We start from the raw sequence: 15,040 nt of genomic DNA on the forward strand, positions 1-15,040 counted from the left end.
GGTTTGTAAGGGAGTTTTGAACTTTAATGTCAAGGGGAAATCAGTAGAAATGTGACATGATCTCATTTCTCTTTTAGAAAAGATAGTTTTGGTGGTGCTGTGGAAGGTTAATTAGAAGGGCTGGAAACCAAGCAAGGAAACCAAATTAGAGGCTCTGGTAATCCAGGCAGGAAAAAGAACCTGAACAAGAACAGTGGTACCAGGAAGGCAGAAGGTATTCAAGGACTAGGTAACTAGGAAGCAGTATCAACAGGGCAAATGGATGAGAGAGTAAGAGGAGTCTATGGAATATTATTTCTTTAGTTTGTAACTACTTTGGCTCATTTGTCAGTGGAGGATCTGCCCAGAATTAAACACTTCAGAGATGGAGTTGTTCTTGTTTTTTCACTAAATCTTGTCCAATTCTTGTCACTAATTCTTGTCCATGGGATTTCTCAGGCAAGAATACTGGAGTGGGCTTTATTTCCTTCTCCAGAGGATCTTGCCAACCCAGGAATCAAACCTGTGTCTTCTGCATTGGCAAGCAGATTCTTTACCCCTGAGGCACCACAGCAAGCCCTGAGAGACGGAGAGCAGCAGCTTTTTATGGACTTGTTAACAACATACAATGTGGTTTGGATCTAGTCATTTCAAAAATCAAAAGCTATCAAAATAATCAGAGGCTGTTTATTCTAAATGACTAAATTTATGACATGCATAAGGCCAAGCATCTAACTAGCATTTCCACCCATTTTGGAGGAGAAAGAGAGTGAAAACAGCACTAAAACAAAGGTTGGAAAGATTTTAATTAACACAAATGGCTGTGCCTCGTCTTTAAATCTATCCAAAGCAAATGGAGTGAAAGCCTTCTAATCCTTCAGCACTTCATCTGGCCTTGACCTCAGAAAAAAGAGCCTCCCTCTTGCATCATCAAACTGACTTCCTTTAGCTCTTTGTTGTTCTGTGTAGGTCTTTGATCCCAGAATTCTCTAAGACAGGAAAAAACAGAAGAAAAAAAAAAGACAGCTAAAACCCCAAGTTTCCTGGTACTCACTTTGCAAATCCCATGCAAATATTAAATTAAAATGTACATTAACAAACACATTCCAAAATTCTATACCTACTGTCTATTCAAGCCTTTAAAATGACTTCAAAAACCAAAGTAATTCTCACCTCATTAGATTCATTTTTGCAGGTAGTTGCTCTGTTCATCGTTGTAGTGTCCATGGTACCTGATGGGGAAAATTAGGAAAATGAGAGCTTTCTTTGAGTCAAAAAAAACCCTAGTTTTATTTTTAGTTGCAAGTCTGTTAGCATTCAGCACAGTATCGTATCATTGTAGGACTGACTCTGGTATTGGCGTTGATACGGATTTTTTAATTGATGTTTTAGAAAATAACTTCATCAAGCAATATTTTTAAAGTAGAAGTGGCAAATCTTTTTTTTTTTCTCTTGAAAGCTCATGTCCCACAGGGAAAAAAAATCATTTGAGGATTACATCAAATAAAAACAATTTTATTTTGAGAGCCTAAAAAGGATACTTCCAATACAACTTTTTTCTTTAACTTTTTATTTTGTATTGGGGTATAGTCAATTAACAATGCTGTGGTAATTTCAGATGAACAGTGAAGGAACTCATTCTTACATATACATGTATCCATCTCCTCCAACCCCTCCTTTAAATAACAAAATGAGATGATAACTCATGTACATATCTGTGTACCCTCTGATAACCCAGATACATAACTCCTCAAAAATGGCCAACTGTGGACAGCAGAGAACAAACAAAAGATAAAGGCTGGGGTGGAGATGAGAAAGAGGAGGCAGGAAAAAAGACAGGCCCAGACAGAGAGGAAGGGACACGGGAGACAATGAAAAGGGGGAAAAGGGACAATTGTAGGGCTAAACAGGCTCTGTGGTGAGTCTGTCCTAGGTGAGGGTTGCCAGACTGAAATACAGGATACCCAGTTAAATGTGAATTTCAATAAACACCAAATAATTTTTAGTATAAGTATGTCCCATGCAACACTCAGAACATATTTAAATTAAAAGGTATTGTTTATCTGCAGTTTACACTTAACTGGACATCTTCTTTCTATTAGCTAAGTATGACAACCCTTTTCTAGACAACCTGTTGTTCTCCTGAGTGTGTGATGCGAAAAAAGTTTACAATCTACTGTCATTCATTGAAGAAATAATAATATTAATAACAGTACAGCTTACATTTTTTTCAACCTTCAAAATTTATGTTTAGGAAAGATGACGTCTGTTCTCCCCTGGCCTTCTGTGGGGTTTTATAGGAAGTGAAAGAATGATCTAGTTTAGAAATTAACTTCATGACCTACTAATACCATGAACCTAACGCTGACATTGAAAAGGTTCAAGTTGCAGCAAAGCTTTAAAAAAACCTGTATTTGAGAGCAATGCTATTTATCAAGGACCCAGGTTTGAGGTAGCTGTGGGTTTCTATCCCTGCCTTTTAGAATTTTAGCTTAACACTACCGTTTTCCTTTCGCAGCACCTGCGGGAGAGTATTTTGGCCATCAGGAAGAGTAATGCTAAAGTGAAGTAAAGGTTAAAGCTGGGGAGAAAGACTTGCTTTCAGAACAGAGGGAGTTACAGAATTAATAAAGTCTCAAGAGTATTCATTTCCCACCGCACTGGGCTTTCATCTGAATTTATAAGAGGAGCAAAATATTCACATACAACCTTCAGCTTCTTTAAAGAGCTCAAGGAAATGTGAAAAGTTGGGGAGGGAGCTAGGGGGCGGGGTAGGGGAGGAGAGAAAACCAAGGGTGTCAGAATCGAGTGTTTTATAGCCAGTCCTGTTATGACAGAAGATAAAGCTCTTTTTTGATCACCAGCAGGTGTGATGGGAAACTCAGCTGAATTTAAAGATGGTTACATGCCTGAGCTCTCTTAAAACAGGTGACCGCCAAAGGCCAAGAACTGCTTTCTTGACTCTACAGAAACCTGGGCAGAGCTGCCATATACTCTGGGTCAAACTGTCTTTTTACAACTGGTCTGGAAGTAAATCCCTTCAAATGTGACTCATTTCTGGTGAGACCAAAAGGTAAAACTTCACCCAGGCTATAAAATGCTTTTCTCTTCTGTAAAACTAGGAGATGCAGTATGCTAAGCAGCCGAGACTGACAATGCTAATGCTGCGACCTGGGCCTCAAGGGAATTTACAAAGAGGGGTTGCTTGAAGTGTAACAAAGTCAGTATTAACAGAGGATTGTATTTTGCCAACCAAGTCGATCACACCACTGTGACGCAGCCAACCGGCACACAGGACAGTTGATGTGGGAGGAGGAATTCTTGGCCAGGAGCAGTGGGGGAAAATAAAACCCTCCCTCTGCTTGGAAATGCCTGTAACAGAAGGGCCTGTACCCTGATTTGCTGGAAGGTGTGTCCAAAATTCCATTCCATCCATTCTTTACCACAGGTTTGTGACGTTCAATTCTTTTGAAACTAGAGGAAGAGGAACGTTATCCAGGAACACTTTTAAGTACTTCAACTCCAAGAAAATCACCACCTTGTACAATTGCCTGATTTTTTTAATTCCTTGTCCTAATCACCTGATTTGTCTGTGGTAGAAAAGAAAAACAGAATTAGACAGCGATTGTGGAGGAAGTGGACAGTGGCCGTTTTTGGAATGGAGGCTCCTGTAGTTTACGGAGTGGAATGATAGTTACAGATATTGCCAGCAGAATACTGAATTTAATATGGTATAATCAAGGCTGCCAGTAATACACCCCAGTGTCATGAAGCATGGTGGGAAACACTAACAGATTTTTAAATGTTTTCATTTCATGTTTAGGGGTAGTGTATTTTGTCTAAGGGCCATAGAAGACCAATGGCTCCCTAAAGTTTCCTGAATTACCACCGTTTATGGGCTAGAGGCCTGGATGCGATTGGTGCCACCTACTGGGATAAATGTAGAATGACAAATCTGTCAACCTCGAAACTAGCATTTCTGTTACTGAAAAAAGGAATGTTGTGGGTATGATTCTTTATTGGGAGGATTATACATCAAACAGGTGATTGGCCTGCATCCAGATCATAGACTTTAGAGCTGCAAGAGTCATAAGAAGTCATATACTGGAACACTGTCAATTACAGAATATTTTAGGAGGTGAGATTTGGATATGGAGTCAGAAACCTGGCTTCTCTGAACCAGCTTCTTGCTCTGTAATGCCTACCTCAAAGAGTCATTGTGAGGATTACACAAACTATATGTTTTCAACTTGCTCTGTACTGTGTTATGGTGGTTTTAGATAAAGAAAAACACTGAAACAAAATGACTGGTTCAGGTCATCTCACTGGTTAGCCTAAGAGTAAGGCCTGTAAGTCATGTCTCTGAATTCAAATCCAGTGCTTTTACCCATTAAATTACTATTTCCCAAAATCTGATAGTGAGATGATTTTATGAGGCAACTGCAATAAATTTAGGAGGTGCTGGAACACATTAAATACTATAAATCATAGTGAGATAACTACCCCCTTTCGATTCTTTCAAAGTTGAAACCCTGATGGCATCAAGAAGAAAAGTTTCAATTTGGTGGTTTTCTTTAAAACTGTTTACATCTTGCTAATCTCACTTTTTGCTGCTGCTGCCGCTGCTAAATCGCTTCACTCTTGTCCGACTCTATGTGACCCCATAGACGGCAGCCACCAGGTTCCCACTCCGTCCCTGGGATTCTCCAGGCAAGAACACTGGAGTGGGTTGCCATTTCCTTCTCCAGTGCATGAAAGTGAAAAGTGAAAGTCAAGTCGCTCAGTCATGTCTGACTCCTAGCGACCTCATAGATTGCAGCCCACGGCTCCTCCATCCATGGGATTCCAGGCAAGAGGACTGGAGTGGGCTGCCATTGCCTTCTCCAATCTCACTTTCTAATAAAGATAAAAGAGGCCTTAGGCCTCAGTATCTTGTTAGAATACTAAAATTTTATTTTCTGTATACTTATGATGTTTGGGCTTCCCTGGTGGCTCAGATAGTAAAGCGTCTGCCTGCAGTGCAGGAGACCTGGGTTTGATCCCTGGGTTGGGAAGATCCCCTGGAGAAGGAAATGGCAACCCACTCCAGTACTCTTGCCTGCAAAATTCCATGGATGGAGGAGCCTGGTAGGCTACAGTCCATGGAGTCACAAAGAGTCGGACACGACTGAGCAATTTCACTTTCACTTATGATGTTTACTTATTATAGAAAACTAGGCTTTTTTCATGTAGAACAGCAATACAATTTTATTTTCAAGGAAGGTATTTAAGAAATTGAAGTCAATGTAAACAGAAAAATACTGAATAAACAATACAAATACTGAATAAACGATAAAAAATAGTTCAAGTGACACAGAAGTTGAGAAACACTGAGCACCCACCAAACCTCCTCCCTATCGTGTCACTGTTGGTAATCATGGTGATGGTGGCTTAGTTCCTAAGTTATGTCTGACTTTTGCGACCCCATGGATTCTAGTCTGCTGGGCTCCTCTTACCATGGGCTTTCCCAGGTAAGAATACCCTGAGTGGGTTGCCATTTCCTTCTCCAGGTGGGTAATCATATCTTAATATAATTACTTTAAAAATTCCTCATTGAAGAAAATTAGTATTTCTTTTGTTTTCATTAATTAAATCCTAGGCTATAAATAGATCAATATAACCAAAATTTAGGACTTAGATTTCAGATCTACTTGGTCTCAAACAAACTCAAAGATTTTGTATGCATGTGTTTTAGAAAATAAAACTGGCCTGCAATCAGTATCCAATGCATGTGCAATCCATAAATTAATAACACACAAGAAATGGGGGACACATACCTGGGGCTACATGCACTTGTGGTAATTGAACAGTTTAGTGCCCTATCACTTAGTATTCCAGAAGCTTAAGAGGAGAGAAGAGGAAAGGAGATGTTGATCTCTGGGCTGTTCTAGTTCAGAGTTCAAAGATTCAGGGTTCTGAAAGCAAGGGGAAAAAAAAATCTTCTGAATTGATCATGTTGAATGGAACCCTTCGCTATTTATTGACTATTGACTTGATTTGAATCCAGAACGAAAGGATTTTTGGCTCCTTACTCTATGGATCCCTTGAGATGACTTTCAGCTAATTGTAAACGAAATAAGACATGGATCTCTCACCCTCGTCACCCTCCCCTCCTCTATCTTTTTACACATTTTAATGACTTTATACTGCTTCTGGTTGTATTCCGGGTTCTAATTGGAGAGGAAAACCTCAAGCTTTCTGCTTTCCAATTCTTATCAAAACAAAAGTTAAAAGAAAAATATGGATGGAACATGGGCTGAAGGACAGGTAGATTCCTCCAGTCTCTACATTTTCTAACTTTTAAATATGGATCAATTCAGCTCAACAGAGTGCTATGGACATGGACCAAATCCTCGTGAGCTGATTCATCACTGACACAAAAATTCAAATCAATAATCTCTTATCACACTGTGCCAAGGAGTAGATAAGAACCAGTCTTAGAAATTGAGATTCTGAATTTATCTTAGAAATATTGTTGAGGACATTAGCTAACATGACACACATTATAGTGTCCTCTCCCCACGATGAGGATTGGAGGAGAAGTTTCTCTCATTTCAGTAAAAGTAAAAGCTATATTTTTTCTGAGGGGTTGGTTTATTTTTATTTTGTGGGCACTATAAATCCATGTTTCCTTTTCTGGGAAATTCAGAATCGAGTTTGAAGCCTACCTGTACCAACTGTGCATTTCATTACACATTTTCATGTATTTACCTGGCTTCAACTTATTTTTACTTTGCCTTGATTTAGTCATTTATTTAATCTTTATGCTATAAATGATTTTATAACCTATTCAAGTCATTAGGGAATAAGATTGAGAAGAAATGAGAGATATACACATTAATACTGTTAAAACATTGGCATCCCTTAGCCATGATTTTTTTATTGCATGTCTCTTTTTAAAAAATTACACATTCATAGATCCATGAAAATTTAAGTGTCCTTTCTTCCTGCCCCTCAGAGACCATTCCTTCATTTATTTTGAAAGATTTTTTTTTTTAATGTGGACCATTTTTAAGGTCTTTATTGAATTTGTTACAATACTGCTTCTGTTTTATGTTTTGGGATTTAACCAAAATCCTTGTGGCCAAATCCTTGGCTTCCCCACCAGGGATGGGATCTGCACAGCCTGCATCAGGACAGCGAAGTCTAAACCCATGGGCTTTCTGGGAAGTCCCATTTCTTCATTTTCTTATGGTAACCTATATGATTTCCTCTAACAATGTCATAAATCCTTTGGGGTGGGGAATGCTGAAACTCCCAGAGGAATATCTGGAGTGGTGAAACTCACAACCATTGTCTGATGTCTCTTTGGTCTTCCATTCTGAAGTAGCAGAGCCTATTCCAATAAGGTTTGTGAGATTAAACTACTCTAATTACTAGGAAAGGAGAGGTGGTGAGGGAAAAACTAATTTTTATCAGGTGTCAACTCTGTATCTTCTACATATGCTAAGTACACAATGTATGACTTAATCTTTACAAAGGAAAATTTTATTTCCTCCAGAAGAATCTTTATGTTGATATAAGAGCTTCAGTGTAATAATAATGATGATGATAGTGATAATCTTTATTAAAACACTACTAACTTACTGTGTGCCAGGCATTGTGCTATCACTTTATAAGTAATGGACTCTCCAGTGGAAAACAAACCTCAAATTATGTACCTATGATATTGTACTTACCTTGGGGTCTGGGAAGATTCAAAACTGCTTGCTTTGGCTCAAAATTCTGCTGTATGTACAGTGATAACTTCAGATCATTGGCCTTCTGGTAGTTCTTCAAGGCTTCGATTCTCAGCTCAATCACTTTGCCATTAAAGTCATTCTACAAGAGAACATTTTTCAAGACTACTCATATAGAATTGTTCTCTAAATCCACTAATACCTGAATCCTTTTTACTCATAAGTCTTAAAATGATCCTATCATGCTCAGTCTGTAAAAGTGGGGAGAAAGTATTTGTGATTCTTTTCCCATTTCAAATAGAGCAAAATCAAGATCATAGGGGAAAGTGCTATACCCAAGGTGGAGCTGGAGGTAGATCTCTCCAGCTATCTTCCCACAAAATATTTCTTTTAGCATGACAGTTGGTAAACCAGATGAGGGGATCAGGTTTAACATTAAGTAACTAAAAGCTTCTATATTGCATAGATGGAACTATACCCCATGTCCAGCCTTGGAAGACTTTGTACCTGAATGATGTTGGCTTGTTCCTGATACCTGACCCATTCCATTTTCCTCTGTTTCTTTTCCTGGTGGGAGAAAGAGCCTCTGGTGACAAAGTAAATTGAGATCAGAAATCAGTTCTCTCAGAATGCTGCGAAGACTTTATAGCAAAATTATGGTGTCATAGATTCACTCATATATTGGTTTCAACTGCGTTAGTCCTCTTAATTGGCCCCACCTGTACAACCTAGTCTCCGAAAGCTGAACGCTAAATGAATAGGATCATTTTCTATCAATGAATGGTCGCGAGAAACATGATATCTCTAAATACACATTCAAAAACAAATGAACAAGTATTTTGACATCACATAGCTATTTCAAATTTGTCATTATTGGCATAGCTTTTCCTACTTTGCCCTAGCTATCATAATTTACAAGAAACTTGCAATGTCACTCTGACTCAAATGCAGCATCCCAAGGGAACCAAATCTCCCATAAAATTTTGTGTCTGTTCAGGAGCACACCACAGTTTAGGCAGACTATTGCTACCTTAAAGATTTCTAATCTATCAGCTCTAAAAGTCACTACTTCCAGAAAGATCATACTACCTTCCTTATTTCCTTCACTTTCTCTGCACACAATGTCTCCAGTTCATTCTTGGTCTTCCTAGACGATGAGGGGGTTTTGGGAGCCTGGGAGGAAAGAAGAGAGCTAAAGGAATAGGAGGTCCCAGGAAAGAAATGTAATGTCTCAGCTGACAGTAAATCCAATATACCCTTAAGGCCCAGCTCCTACGTATCTACCCAAATTAGCCTGGATTGTCTACAGGCTGTTTCCATCTGCGTGGCATCAACAACTCTGAAATTCTAAGTGCTATGCTGTCCACTTGCCTTTCCATCCTGTAAGTCTGTTTTGTTCTTTATTTGCAGTACTTTTTCTTCATCACTGAATTCTTCCGTGTTGAATGTCTGTAGAGAGGCATTTTGGCAAACATTTAAATTAGTGGGACTTTGTGAAGGAAGTGGAAAGCCAATATGGGTCAACTGGAAAGCCAGCAAAACTGGTTTATTACTGCCACTTAGCAACCTCTCAGGGTCTGACATGAAAAGTGTACTACCAAAGGAGGTTCAGAATGAAGTGAACCTTTCTATCTGGTCTCTTGAGTGTACTTTATAATGATAAAAACTATTAACTGAACCTTTATCATATGCCAATCACTATTGTAAGCTAATTACTCCTTTACTTATTTATACTACCGCATTACAAACATTCTCATTTAATCCTAACATGGCTGTTTTTATTTCTGATCTACTTTATAGATCAGAAGACCAAGACTTGGAGAGGTTAAGTCATTTGTTTAGGGTCACTCAAGTAGGGAAGTATGGAGCTGGAACTCAGACCAGATCTCCTGGACTCCTTAAGTCTGTGTTCTTAACCATTAGGCAGATGATCTTGTCTCCCCACTTCTCATTGCCTAAAAATATCAGTAGGGTAAGTCAACCATAAGCTTGGGTATATGGACATCCCTTATACAAAGTCTTTCAGGAGCTCTGGAGAAACTGGATTTTGACAGAGGAAGGGTGCTGGCATATTTCTTGTCACTAGGATTCAAGAACTCAGGAACTAAAATTTCTTATAATTCATAGAACTTATATGTAGCTCCCACTAAGCACTAAGAGCAGATCTCAGTACAAGATACAGGCCTTGATAGTATTCCATTTATTTGTGGAAAGGTGAGATGGAAAAAGCTGTCAGAGACACACTCACACCTGTATATAGCACAAGACAATCTGCTATTCTGTCTCATAATATGTGAAAAAGCTCTTGAATCCCAAAGGCTAAGTGCATGAAGGAATTTCTGTCCTGCTTGGTTTCCCATCAAAAGGCCATAACATTTTTATATTAAACCATGTCTTGACTGTTGCAAAGTTGTAGGGGAATTAGAACTAGGTATTTACTAATTCAACTTCCATATATTGATCATCCGCTATGTGCCAAGCATTGTGCTACAATGCTAGGGATTCCAAGATGAACAAAGCTATCAAGATAGTGGAGAAGCATGTATTTCAGAGCAGGGCAGGGAGACAAGCAAATAAAATAATAATAACACAAAAAATAATAATGGACTTATAAAAAGTGCTATGGAAGACATGAACAGAACTGTATAATAGAAAGTAAGGGGTGGGGTAATGCCCTTTTTCAGATGGAGTAAATAAGGAGGGCTTCCCTGAGGAGGTAACGTTTAAGCAGAGACCTGGAGGATGAGAATGAGTCAGCTATAAGAAAACAGCATTACAGCCCAGGGATAAAGCAAAGGCAAAAGTTTTGAGCAAGGAAAGGTCTTGACATGTGGAGGCCAGTGTGGGAGGGGGGCACTTCTCTGAGAGGAGACTGGAAAGGTGGCAAGAGGCAGCCTATGCCATAATAAGGAATAACTGTAAAGGGTTTTCATAAGAAGAGCAACATGACATAATAGTTTTAAAAATAAAGATTAAAGAATGAATTGGAATAAGGCACATGTGGAAACAGAGACATGAAAAAGCGAGGATGTGGACCAGAAAAAGAGAATTTTCTCTTTTTCCAAGAGATCCTTAGAGGCACACACACATACCTTGTTCCACAGCATCTCCATTTCCTTCCGAAGCATCTTGTTTTTCCTCTCCTGTTGGAGGGGAAAGTCCAAACAAACAGAAATTTGTTTGTCTTATTAAAGTTAGAAGAAATTACTAATAGGGTGAACAGGGGGCAGCAGCATAATAAACCACAGAGGAAGGCAATAAATGAACCTCGCCTCAAACCCAGGAACATGAGAGATGAGATTGATGATGATGATAAAAAAATAATAACAACTTGGAATAATAACTTTAATTACGGTAATTGTGGTATAATAATATAGTAATGAGTTCCTCACTCTTGCACTACTTCACATTTCCTGATCATATGACAGCTTCTCTGGGACTCAGACCCCTAATTTCTCATTTTTAAGATCCTTTGTTGTTGATTTTTAAAAATCTTAAAGAATCTCTCACACTCTTCCCTTTTACTTTGGTATGTTCTATTTATTTTGAAATGTGAGGGGTTAACGTGCTTATCATTGGGAAAGACCTGATGCTGGGAGGGATTGGGAGCAGGAGGAGAAGGGGACGACAGAGGATGAGCATTACCAACTCGATGGACATGAGTTTGGGTAAACTCCAGGAGTTGGTGATGGACAGGGAGGCCTGGCGTGCTGTGATTCATGGAGGTAGCAAAGAGTCGGACATGACTGAGTGACTGAACTGAACTAAACTGAACTGAATGTGCTTCTACTCATTAATCTTTAGATGGAAAGTTTTTCTAAAAGTCAAAGAAATAGAATTTTTACTAGCTAGTCCTTATTCTTTCCAATGTTTCATCTGACTCCCTTTGGTTCAACCACGACTTCCTAGATCAAGGACCTATGAGGGTTGGAGCACCAGTGCTACAGATGAGCTCTCTGTCTGAAGCTGTGGAACTGAGAGCCATGTTCAGGAGGCCATTCCCTGGAGTGCCCTCCAACCTCTTACCAGATTCTGCTTCATCTCTTCTGCTTCCTTAACGAGCTCAGTGACTGAGGAGTCATCATTCCCCTTCCCTGCCATGATCTGTAGACTAGAAAGAAGAAAGAGATAGCATAAACATAATACTTCCTAAAGAGAAATACTAATATTCCGTGACCAGCCAGAAACTATTCTACCATGAGCGGGAGATGGGGGCTGAAATCATAGGAGCTGTGGAAGTCTTTCTGGACATAAAAGTTCTCCAATTTCATTCCTAATTGATGTTTATCTTAGGAATGTGCTCTGGAGTGAATTCTGTGCCCTAAAACACTCAAAAGTTAGGTCTTCAAGAGCTAGTGAAACACCTCTCCACCCTTTTAGACGAGGTTTTGCTGTATGACTTTTGGAGTAGAAAGGGGGCATTTTTCACCTCTGTGAGGAAGGAGGTTGAGAAACTTGTTGTCTTAAGGATAAATCTCAGAATCATTCCCTGTCCTCTCCCCTGCCTTGCTTCTCTATATAAAAACATTGGAGTTAACTGGGGAATTCACTTATATCCTTATGGTAGCCTCTAGAGAATCAAGCCATCAAAAAGTTTTTGACAAAATCTGAATAAATATCAAGTCTATGACTGTAAGAGGGGATATTCTTCAAAGGCATTAATTAACTTGTGCTTATATTCTTTGTACTTTTCCCTCTTTGTACTTTCCCCTCTCTAATTATAAGTGGAGAAGCAAGCCTTTGTGTTACCTTGCCCTGAGAGGGCTAAGTTTCTGGGTTGTAAGCAGCTGTTGATTGACCACAATTTTCTGCCTGGCTTTTTTTCTCACAGCTTTCTGCCTGAGTTTTGCTTTCCAAAAGTCCAAGCTCCATGAGGTGCTTTTGCTAAGGTAGACACATTAAGGTGAGATTCCCTAGGACTAGGCAGGAAAGAGAATGTTGGTAGATTCCAAGAACAGTGAGTGCCTTAGCAAAGAGTTAAGACCTCAATTGCCTAGTACATTTATTAAGAATAAGGCCAGACCCTAATCCAGAGGAGTTTGATCCTCAGAAATGATTGCCATTCCACTGCTTGGCATTTGAAGAGCACAGTCATGCCTCCTAAGGTGATTCCACAAACATGAATGGGCAGCTGTCTGTGTGACCCTGATACACGGAGGATACTGAAGTGTCTTATCTTTTCTTTGGGAAGAAACATTGTAACTGTAGCCCTGTGAGATGAGCTGAGTCATATTTAATTCTACTAAAAGAAAAAAGGATTCCTTGCCACTCTGATTTTGTGGTTACTTTCTTGTTGATTTACTATAGCTACTAAACCTTTTTAAAAATGTAAATAATCATCACTAAATCCAGTTATCCTGCCTTTCCCCTTCTAGGAAATCCTGAAAAGGGAACACATACCTTCTTTGTTTTTCCTCCAAGTTAGACATCAACTTCTGGAACAACAGGTTGTTCTTGTCTTCTAGAGGTTTTAGTATCTCCAGCAGTTCCTGCTTCCTCAGTTTTAAGTCCTCATTCAACTCCTTCAAGTAGTTGTCATCTAATTTAGAACTTCTGTGGGAAAAGACACTATATTTTCCCTTATCCTGGACTAATAATAGAGACTGTCTTCTCTCTCCTGGATAGTTACCACTCAGCATCTTCCATCATAGACTTACCTTGTTTTGGAAGATAAGTAAGGTTCTGGAGAGTTTGAAGCACTTGTCATCTTGAAGGAAAACTTCTACTCCAAGAATAAAAAAGGTCCTCTTGAAAAGATGTGCCTTCTTGTTCTGTTCATTCAGTTAAGTCATCGTTTTTGTGCTGCTCTTCTTCAAACTCCTGTTGCACTGGACTGATTTTAGCTACAGGCTGAGGTCACAATGGCGCTAAGACCACAGATTAAACAGGCCTTTGACTTCCCTGGTAGCTCAGACGGTAAAGCATCTGCCTACAATGCAGGAGACCCAGGTTCAATCCCTGGGTCAGGAAGATCTCCCGGAGAAGGAAATGGCAACCCACTCCAGTATTCTTGCCTGGAAAATCCCATGGATGGAGAAGCCTAGTAGGCTACAGTCCATGGGGTTGCAGGTCACAAAGAGTCTAACACGACTGAGCGACTTCACTTCACTTAAGTAACTTGAACATCAGTGACAGCTTGTTGACTGAAAATACTACTAACAACGTCTGATCAGTTCTTGCCTTAGCTTTAGCCAATGCCAACAGTTTTATTCTGAAGTCTTTGACTGAATAGGACAGTAGCATAAAACATCTATATTATGGAATTCCTACTGTGTTAGAGAATGATGGCTTGTCAAAAATAACTCATCAACACCATCTTCCATGGCAATTGACCTCCAGGGAATAGAGTGCCTGCTATCTGTAGGGCACAGTACTGACTGGATTCTGTGAGTGCGGAAAAGATAAAGACAAAGCATCTACCTTTGGAAGTCTTCAGAGGAGAAGGGGATATCTCTAGCATACATCTTAAAAAATAGAGGCCGAACTGGCAAATGCAAGGTATGGGTACAATATTGAGCAATGTAATACATGAGCCAATTGTCATTACTTTCTTATCTTTAAAATGTGATATCACTAGACATGTAACAAGAGGATATAGTTTGTAAAAGCTCATGTAAAAGATCACCCCATGGCCAAATTCCTTCCTGAGAGGCTGTAATTCTAGACTTCCCTTCAGATTCTGAATTTGCTTCCACTTTCCTCGCCCTACTAGAATCACATTTCTCTTAGCCCCTAAGATCTTCCATTTTCTTCTATTCCCGTAGTGATCAGAGGATAACTCTACCTCTGTTTTGTTTCTTGATGTTCTTGTGTGTGTGTGTGTGTGTGTGTGTGTGTGTGTGTGTGTGGCCTTGCTGTATGGCTTGTGGGATCTTAGTACCCTAACCAGGGATTCAGTTTGGGCCCATGTAGTGAAAGCATGGAGTCCTAACCACTGGATCACTGGGGAAATTCCTTTTATGCTCTTTAAACAGTTTTAGGGCCATTATTTTCAATGACATTCTCAAGTGTGAACTGTCTTGTTAATTTCAACTGGGCCTTTTCAGAGATGTTCTAGGGGCATTCTCCAAAGTAACTTAGACTTTCTGTCTTTTGGGAAACCTTAAAGGCAGTGAAAATGTAGTGAAAATTAAACAAGATTTAGTTTGTCAGATCTTGGTTTGACTCTCAGCTTCACAGTGAGCAGTGCACGAACTGTGAGCGAGTTACTATATTCTCTGTCTCAGTTTCCACTCTTATAAAAATGAGAGCAGTGAACTAAAAGGCTTGTTGTAAGAATGAGATGTAGTTATGTGGAGCTTCTGGCTCATGTCAGGTATTTACATTTTAGTGAATTTTTGGAT

The 15,040-nt window shown here is 39.4% G+C and overlaps 1 protein-coding gene and 1 non-coding gene across 2 annotated transcripts; one reads left to right on the forward strand and one right to left on the reverse strand.

Annotated features, from left to right (window-relative positions):
* Positions 1-848: 848 nt before the first annotated feature.
* On the reverse strand, positions 849-13,404 carry CCDC196 (coiled-coil domain containing 196). The gene is made up of 10 exons (XM_068966600.1): positions 13,355-13,404; positions 13,098-13,250; positions 11,724-11,808; positions 10,790-10,840; positions 9,069-9,146; positions 8,787-8,870; positions 8,205-8,264; positions 7,698-7,839; positions 1,153-1,211; positions 849-968 (listed from the first exon to the last, which is right to left on the reverse strand). Exons 1-10 carry the CDS (start codon positions 13,402-13,404, stop codon positions 849-851), a joined length of 882 nt encoding a protein of 293 aa, XP_068822701.1.
* A 191-nt stretch (positions 13,405-13,595) lies between these two features.
* On the forward strand, positions 13,596-13,668 carry TRNAC-ACA (transfer RNA cysteine (anticodon ACA)). The gene has a single exon. It is a non-coding gene; the product is annotated as a tRNA-Cys (tRNA).
* Positions 13,669-15,040: the final 1,372 nt, after the last annotated feature.

This window comes from Capricornis sumatraensis, chromosome 2 (assembly GCF_032405125.1).
Source record: "Capricornis sumatraensis isolate serow.1 chromosome 2, serow.2, whole genome shotgun sequence".
NCBI classification, from domain to species: Eukaryota; Metazoa; Chordata; class Mammalia; order Artiodactyla; family Bovidae; genus Capricornis; species Capricornis sumatraensis.

Coding starts and splice junctions, on each gene's coding strand:
- CCDC196 (XM_068966600.1), bottom strand. CDS start 13,404: ATGACAAGTGCTTCAAACTCTCCAGAACCTTACTTATCTTCCAAAACA. Junction 9,147..10,789: donor TGGAGATGCTGTGGAACAAG/GTATGTGTGTGT, acceptor GCCTCTCTACAG/ACATTCAACACGGAAGAATT. Junction 969..1,152: donor GCAAAAATGAATCTAATGAG/GTGAGAATTACT, acceptor TTCCTGTCTTAG/AGAATTCTGGGATCAAAGAC.